The following is a 9359-nucleotide window of genomic DNA, read 5'->3' as shown; positions in this document are numbered from 1 at the left end:
ATGGACTCTAGGCTGGAGCTGTATTCTCCAGAATTGGTCTGAAAAAAAGTGGTATACAAGGTCCTGAACGATTCCGTAAACAGGTTTCTAAAGATTGTTTCTATGTTAGCCAACCTTCCATATGCCTCTGTTGATATCCTTTTGATGTGAGCTTCTGGGGACAGGTTCGGTGTGATATCAACCTCAGAGTTTTCTCTCTGGTTTGACTCTTGCTGGATATCACTTCCCAGATGGTACCTTGTGTTCAGCCTCCTGCTCCCTTCGCCTTATTTCATTACTTTACAATTTCCTGATCTGAATTTTAGTAGCCATTTTCTAAACCATTCCTATAGTTTTCCAGGTCGTCCTATAGTCTCTATCTTCATCTGTCTTGATTCTTCTCATAATTATTGCATCATCAGCAAACATTGAGAGGAATGAGACTATACCCTCCGGAAGATCGATTACATATATTAGAAACAGGATGGGTCCAAGAACAGAGCCCTGTGGTACTCCGCTGGTGACATCTCGCCACTCTTATGTCTCCCCCCTCTCACAGTTACTCGCTGTTTCCTGTTGCTTAAATACTTCCTTATCCACTGGAACACCTTCCCTTTTACTCCTGCCTGGTTCTCCTGCTGATGTCAAAGGCTTTCTGACAATTCAAGAAAATGCAGTCTGCCCACTCTTCTCTTTCCTGTCTAATTTTTGTTGCTTGGTTATAGAATTCTGTTAGGCCTGTCAGACACGGTTAATCATTATTAAACCAAAGTTGGTGGTGTGTTACAAAGCTGTTTCCCTCCAGATGCTCTATGAGCCTTTTCCTCACGATTTTCTCCACCAACTTGCATGGTATACAAGTTAGGGAAACTGGCGTGTAGTTCAGAGCCCCTTGCCTGTCACCCTTTTTGCATATTGGGAATGGAAATACATTAGCTGTCGTCCAACTTTCCTGTAAGTCTCCTGTTTCCAGTGACCATTTAGAGTGGCATATTTAGTGCCTCAGCACCTTCTTTTAGAATCCACAGTGAGATTCTATCATGACGAACAGGCTTTGTCACATTCATTTCCAAAAGATTCCTTTTGACCTCATCACTGGTGAGCTCAAATTCCTCCAAGGTTGCTTGGTTTACCTCCTCATTTAGTGCAGGGACTTCTCCTTGTTCTATTGTGAAGACCTCCTGGAATCTCTTGTTGAGTTCTTCACACACCTCCTTGTCATTCTCTGTGTTTCTGTTCTCCCCTTTTCTCAGTTTCGTCACCTGTTCCTTCACTGCTGTTTTATGTTGTTACAGGTAACATATGCAATTAGGTCATTCAGTCTTTTGTTGATGCTACGAATGTTCCAACTGAGAAACCTAATGGTCCTCGTGTCAACAGCAGCCATCGTCTTGGTGGTGTTCCTCCCTGGGACTGGTGGTCCCATTGTTGTCCTCGTCCCACTTACACAATGCGTCAATAAGTGACTGTACTACGTAAAGAGCCACACCAACCTGGCGTTTGGTGTCGTCAGGAACATCTGGTGACATCATTAGATTCTTGATCACTGAGGAACTCGGGATGGTCCGCGAGTGAATGCTCTCTGTAAGTCGTATGGCATAATTACTGTCACGCAGAATATTATCCTTTTCATTCTCGTACTTGGCTTGAGCGCGTTCATTAAGGTCATGAATCATTTTAAAATATTCTGATGCAGGTCGACCTCCTTTTTCAGTTAATGTTTCTGTGTCACTATCACTGTTGTCATCCCTGAGTTGACTGACGACGTCGCTGCCACCGCCTCCGTTGTCGCCGCTGCTGTCGCCGCTGCCGCTGCTGCTGCTGCTGCCGCCGCCGCCGCCGGCGCTGCTGCTGCTGCTGCTGCTGCTGCTGCTGCTTCTGCTGCCGCCGCCGCCGCCGCCGCCGCCGCCGCCGCCGCCGCCGCCGCTGCTGCTGCCGCCGCCGCCACCACCACCACAGGAACCTTTACCAGCGCGGGCCACGGCTGTGACACAGCTGCATAGAGGCTGCTGTATCTCTTGTGAAGGAGCCTGACGTAGCGCCTGTATAATTTCAGTCAGTTCAGCTACCTGTGCTTGCAAGGTTGCCAACTGTTCTTTAACTGTTGTATCAGGCTGTTGTGTGTTGTCAGGGGCGTTGCTGGTACTGTCACCACTATGGGATGGGTCAACAGTACTAGAGCCGGCATCAGTAGGCACTTGTTGTGTCTCGGGCACTTGCCTCCTTGTGCCAAGGGAGGCTGGCCGTTTGGTACAGTCTGAGTGCCAGATGGTGACTCCTTCCATACCACATCTGAAACACTTCAGCGGCGGTTTAGACGGAGCCACAGATTCAGGATGTTGCCCTGCTTCTGTTACAGTGTTCTGCTGCTCCTGTTCCAGCTTTGTTTGGTCTCTGGTCTTCTTATACTGACAGTCCTTCAGTGGATGAGGACCGGAAAAGAGAGCACACTTGGGTGTGGGGCAGAAGCAGTACTTAGCTATGTGGCCACTGCCACAGATATAATTGCTTTACAGGAGCCCTACACGTCCAATATGATAAACAAAACCCCACCAAAGATCAGAGGGTATGCATCCTATAATAACAGTAACGCCACAGGCCTATTAACTTACGTCAGAAGTGATTTACCGCACATTCTTGTGAGCACGTCACACAATGTACACACACAGTACCATCACTTTCATGTACAAACTACAGCAGGCCACTTTTCATTCCTCAACGTATATGCCAGAAGCCAGAAACTCAATGTAACATTGTTCCCAGATCTAGACAATCATGGGACAATATACATGGGAGATTTTAATGCTAGACATATTACGCTGGGAGACAGTACTAGCAACGATAATGGATGCAAATTTATCAAATATGTTTATGACAACAGATTAACCGTGTATACTACGGATACCCAAACTCATTTATTGGGAGGCAGACTTGATTATGTAATGGGTAGAAACCTTGTGCAAGATAGGATGGAATGTTCGTTGGTAAATCACTTAGTTAGTGATCACTATGCAGTTTCTGCTTCCTATGAGGTACAGTGTGATGTACCTAATAGACATCAGAGACGGAAAATGAATATTCCATATGGCTTGCATGACCACTTTATTAATTGTATATCAAAATGGTATCAAGATTACACAATAACGAATGTACAAGCCTTCTCCAGAGATCTCGTTGATACGATTACTACCTACTATGACACATGGGTGTGTTGGGGAACAGGTCGTAAGCCTAGCAGAAGTGGGCAACACCTGCCACCACCCAAGTGGGTCCTTGACCCCGTATTTGTTAAAGAACATGAACGAGTAAAGCAACTTGGAGATGCGTACAAACGAACCAAACCACAAGGTGACCTGCATGCATTTCTAGTTGCAAATAGAGAGGTGAGAGACATGAGCAACGTCATACGTAATAAACATTGGGAAGAGTTCCTACAAAGTATAAATGAGCAAACAACACTTGTTGAAGTTTGGGAAAAGATACGTAAAATCTCTAGAAGCAGCCCAACCAAACCGCTGCACCACAGCCCACTAGAACAAGCAAACATCCTCCTTGATCAATGGGCAATAACATCAAGCTACACCTCACTCCCAATTAACATACAGCACAAACTTGATGACACACGCCCCAACAGACAACGAACCATCAATCTTGCCTGTACAGCTATCGACGTGTCGGACCTTAATGATGTAACTGAATGGGAATTAAATCATGCACTAAAGATGGGAAAATCAACTGCTCCTGGAGAGGATGGTATTACTTACAGTCTACTGAGATTAGTCTCACACGTACCAGGTAATCCACTATTAGTGTTGTACAGAATGAGTTTACGTGAAGGAGTATTACCTGATGCTTGGACAAAGAGTGTCATTGTTCCTATCCCCAAACCACACTCAGATAATTATAGACCCATATCTTTAACATCGTGTGTTTGTAAAGTGCTTGAACGTATTGTTCTTAACCGACTCATGTATCGTATACAGGGGCACCTGTCACCCCAACTGTTTGGATTTATGCCTGGGCTCAGTACACAACACTGTTTTGCTGAGTACTTCGCACATATTGAAGCTTCCCCCCAAACAGTCTTCATCGACCTAGCAGCAGCTTTTGATACAGCAAACAGAGGAATCATACTGGAACAGCTTGCCGAGCTGGGAATACAAGGAAAATTACTGAAATGGATAAAGGGCTATTTGTCTAATCGAACAGCATATGTTTTGTTTAATGGTGTTAAAAGCACAGAGAGCAAACACTTTGAACTGGGAACTCCACAAGGAGGGGTCCTCAGTCCCTTATTGTTCAACGTTCTGATGCATAAACTTATTAAAGATCTTCCAACTAATAATGAAGACACTGTCATTTGTTATGCTGATGATATATGTTTACAGGCTGCCACCGAGCCTAGAATGCAAGTTCTGCTCGACGCTTTTGCTACTAGAGCTGAGGAATGTGGCCTCCTTATCTCTGTACAGAAAACTCGTGCCCTCATTCCATGTGGTATTCCACCACCCAATTATCATATAGATGGGCGAGCACTTGAGAACTGCGAGTCTTACAGATACCTTGGTGTCCCCATTAACGACCCTGGGTACCTTTCTTCTCTCAAGAGGAGACTTTGGGAGAGATTAAAGCCCTTGCGGGTCCTTGTTGGTGTCAATCATGGGCTTAACGTGAGACTTGCTAGAATGTTTTATGTATCATTTATACGCTCTGTGATTGACTACAATGCTCTACATCTCACACTGTATACTGACAAAGAGCTGAAATCTCTTGAAACCTTGCAAAATGAAGCTATGCGTCTCATCCTTGGGGCTCCAAAGTCCACGAGAATAGTTAACATGAGAGCAGAGTTAAAATTACCTACCATAAGTGAGAGAATCTTGTCTATTAGCACAGTTTTCGGCGTGAAGGCATTGAGTAGATCTAGACAACACATGAAGTTTCAAGCTAAACTTTCTAATATGCTACACTCACCTGAGGTCTATAGAAGAAGAACGAAATCTGATTATGTATATTGGTTCTACAAGGTAGCCAACTCCATCAAAATATTAAATATGTACCCAACTCGACTAATGATTAATCAGCCAATTACTCCATGGGATAACTGGGATCTATCAGTTGATTTTGTAAATGCGCCCAAGAAAGATAGTGTGCACACTACATTGTTAAAACAGTTAACACTGAAAAGCATCACTGAAAGTACTCAGAGTACTTCTCTCGTACATACGGCAATGAAGCGCGTCAATGACTGGGCAAGTACAACTCAAACCGAACTTGCAGGCATATACCTTGCCACTGAATTTTTAAAAGACAAAGGCAGTGGACTTATATACTGTGACTCGCAGAGTGCACTCCTGGCATTGAACGCACATAGTAGTGACACCCAGAAAATAGTCAGTGATATTCGAATGAATGTTTTAGCTGCCAAAGAAAACAGATTTGAGATTAAATTCCTATGGATACCATCACATGTTGGCATCTCAAGGCATGACACTGTTGATATGCTTGCTAAGTCAGCTTGCAGAAAACCAGTGGTAGAAATTGATATGGGTGTTTCATTAGCAGTGACAAAGAGAATACTTAAACAAATATCTAATGAAAATCTCACCGACCTAACAAATTCTCAAAGACCTGAAAGTTGTAGCATTAAATATTATGATAGATATCGTGAGGAGACATTCACATATGGGACTAATAGAACAAGAACCCGGCAATGTGATGTTATAGTGGCCAGAATACGCCTGGGATATAGACGTATCTGGCAGCTTTCTCAAAACCCAAATGTCGAGTACACAATGTGTCAACTTTGTGAAAGAGAAAACATGCACTCTCTTGAACATTATATTGTAGAATGTCCCATACTGACTGACTTTCGCCCTCCTGGGCTAAGGTATGCTGAACTCTGTAGTTACTATATGAGTACTGGAACACTTGATGATATATTGGATTTGTATCCAAAATTGACCATGTAATGTATCAATCATACAATGTATATATATGATGTAACTATATAACCTGAGCTTGTAAAAGCACCTTCATCACCTTCAGTGATTAAGTGCTTAATTGCACACTAGTTTCTTTATCAGCTACCTCACCCTGTCAGGGTAAATGAGACAAATGTATGTGAATGCATGTATGTGTGTATATATGTATGTGTATGTGTGTGTGTGTATGTATATGTATGGGTATAAAGCAAATATGGAAGCTGATCAGAATTACATTTCACCTTTGTGAATGTACATTAATGACACTATGTAAAAGACACATCTAATACTTTATGTAGGGCGTACGTAAATCTGTGTATCTTTGTATTTACGTATGTAGGTTAGCTTAGCATTTTAAAAGCACCGAATCACCTTCTGTGGTTGAGTGTTCAATAAACCCTTGAACTGTATGTTTAACACTTCTCTAACCCTGTCCATGGAGGACAGAAGAAAATGTATATATGCTGGTTAGCATTGTAAATGTGTGGCCACGTCTGTGGTAGAAAATAATATAAAAAAAAAAAAAAAAAAAAAAAAAAAAAAAAAACTGCTGTTTTCCTCCTGATGTGGCTGTGGAGCAGTTTTGGTTTGGTCTTAGCTTTGATCGCGATGTCATTTTTATACTGTCTCTCTGCTTCTCTCCACACTCTGAAGTACTCGTTTCTTTCCCACTGGTATCTCTCCCTGCTCTTGGGTGTTCTGCTATTCCTGTAGTTTCTTAGTATTGTTGTACTCAATTGCTTCACTTGCTTACATTCCTGATTGATCCACGGATTCTTCTGTTGTTTTTAATTCTCCTCCTTTGGACTGGGATAAACCTGTCTGCAGCTTCATGTCACTTTTGAGTGACATAATCCATCATCACCTGTATAGTCTTTTCTCTGAGTTCTGTTTCCTTATTATTCCCATTAGGAAGTTCTTCATCTCCTCATCTCACCACACCTTCAACTTCTGGTGTGTCAGGAAGTTGCAGGTGTGCGCGCGTGCGTGTGAGTGCTCAAGCGCATAGAAATTTACATGCAACGAGGAAAGAAAAGTTGCCACAGTGGCAATAGATTATAATACAACAGGAATCTTCACATGCTCTTGCTGATTTCTGTGAATGACGTCCAAGTGGAGACATGTTATAATTATAATTATAAGTCCAAGTCCATGTTATAATTTTTTAATGATGACACTGAGAAGATTCCAAATAAACTACAAGGGGATTTTGGTATACTAAGAGAATGGCCTAGGAAGTGTTTAGAGTTTAGGATTTCAAGAGTTTAACTCCATTTCGTGCAAAGTAATGAAGATCGATGTTGGATTGGTACGATGATATCGTACCAATTTTTTATCCTGATAGACTCATTAACTGGCTAAATTCAGTTTCTTATGCGCGGCTCACTGTCATAATGATCCCCACCAGACAAGTCCTATAGATGAGAAGAATGAGTTCTGAAGAAATACTAAATGAGCTAATCCAAACATCAGTAGAAAATCCTGCAAATAAATGAATAAGAGAACAGAGCAAACTTCAGAAGGTCCGTTGAAGCCTGCGAGGAAACTTTTATTTACACACAATCTAGCTCACACACATATATATCTAACCAATACTTGAGACGATCCCTCGAGTGAATCCAACCCGTGAATTGTTCCATGAATCCTCAACCCGATTTAAAAATCGGCATTTACCATGTTGTTTCCCAATTTTAACTTATCAAATTAGTACCAATTGTTTCGTAATTGATATTCTGAATTCCTTGTTAATATTCCTCTATATTATGTCATTTTGTCTGTTTTCTTACCTCCATCTTGGCATCAGCTGTTCCTGTACTTTGAAGAGCCTGTATATAAAGTTTTCTAAGTTTTTCTTCTTAAGGAAAACTTCTAATCTCTGGAATAGATATTTAATTATACTGGGATATACTTAAGGTAACTTAAGTGGAAGTTAAGTTCCGAACAAGGCCACAAGGTAGTCGTAATGAACTAGATTATTTTCAAAGAAATAAGTATATTGAAGGAACAAGAGAGCGAAGTGGTAATGGCCAATTTCCTACATGGACGCTAGTGGGGATATACTAGAGCACAATCCAGTCATTCTGGAACGTGAAAACCAGTCGATTGGAGGATAAAGGAAGAGATTAATTTAAGCCCTTGTAAACTCAGTTAAGTGCATTACACTTCTTCAGGACCTGACCCGAGTGTGCTGTAGTCAATCCCGATTTATTCAACCCCAACCAAATATATCAAGGCATGCGGTAACTATTTCTTAATTTTGCTGTTAACAAAATAATTGATATGTTTGACAATTTGCAGTTTAAGTGTTCTTCAAACTGTAAATTAGATTCTTGAAACCTCATATGACTAGTGGGAAGGAGAGCTCGAAGCCTATAATTGCCGGAATCATCTACTCCTTGTTACAGAATGCTCAATTTACTTATGTAAAAGATAATATCTAACTGTCTATCTGTCTGCCCACTGATGAAGACCAGCCACATGGGCCTAACCTCACAAAACCTGGCATTGTGATTTTTTATTGTAGGCCGAATGTTATAGGAGGACTGGGAGTGATTCCACATGACCCACCTTATATAGGATTGGCTGCATCTGAGACTATCATAAAATTCTGTGACTAATGAAATGTGGGATGTAACGTCCATAGAGTGTTTCGACCTGATTATTTAGCTGTTAACGACAGCAATCAACGTCAATAAAGTGGTAAGGGAGTTAAAAAGAACGAGGAGAGAGAGAGAGTGAGAACGGAAGGGTGAAAGATAGGGATAAAGAGAGATTGAGAGAGATAACGGAAAAGAAGGAGAGAACGGGAGAGTGAATAGGAAGAAGACTGTAACGGAGTTAGTGACCAAGAGTGGGGGGGGGGGGGGGGAGAGCAGGAAGGAGAGATGACAGAAAGAAAAGAGAACGGGAGGAAAGGAGGAAGAGAAAATACGAGGTAGACAGAGACAGATGGCGAGAGAGCAGACGAGGTAGACAGAGACAGATGGAGAGAGAACAGACGAGGTAGACAGAGACAGAGGGAGAGAGAGCAGACGAGGTAGACAGGGACAGAGGGAGAGAGAGCAGACGAGGTAGACAGAGACAGAGGGAGAGAGAACAGACGAGGTAGACAGAGACAGAGGGAGAGAGAGCAGACGAGGTAGACAGAGACAGAGGGAGAGAGAACAGACGAGGTAGACAGAGACAGAGGGAGAGAGAGCAGACGAGGTAGACAGGGACAGAGGGAGAGAGAGCAGACGAGGTAGACAGAGACAGAGGGAGAGAGAGCAGACGGGAGTGAGAAAGATAGACAGAGTTTTTTTTTTCTACCAGAGACGTGACCACACATTTACAATGCTACCCAGCATATATACATTTTATTCTGTCCTCCGTGGACAGGGTTAGAGATGTGTTAAA

General features: G+C 42.4%; 1 protein-coding gene across 1 annotated transcript in view; it reads right to left on the bottom strand.

Annotated features, from left to right (window-relative positions):
* The window catches only part of LOC138350229 (GATA zinc finger domain-containing protein 24-like), a 29519-nt gene extending 21763 nt beyond the window's left edge, over nt 1–7756 (bottom strand). Inside the window, exon 1 of the mRNA XM_069300582.1 lies at nt 7751–7756. Within this exon, the coding sequence (XP_069156683.1) occupies nt 7751–7756 (6 nt within the window). The remainder of the gene's footprint in view (nt 1–7750) is intronic.
* Nucleotides 7757–9359: the final 1603 nt, after the last annotated feature.

This window comes from Procambarus clarkii, chromosome 44 (genome assembly GCF_040958095.1).
Source record: "Procambarus clarkii isolate CNS0578487 chromosome 44, FALCON_Pclarkii_2.0, whole genome shotgun sequence".
Classification (NCBI taxonomy): Eukaryota; Metazoa; Arthropoda; class Malacostraca; order Decapoda; family Cambaridae; genus Procambarus; species Procambarus clarkii.
Note: the sequence above shows the minus strand (reverse complement) of the source record. Positions and strands in the feature narration are given on the sequence as shown.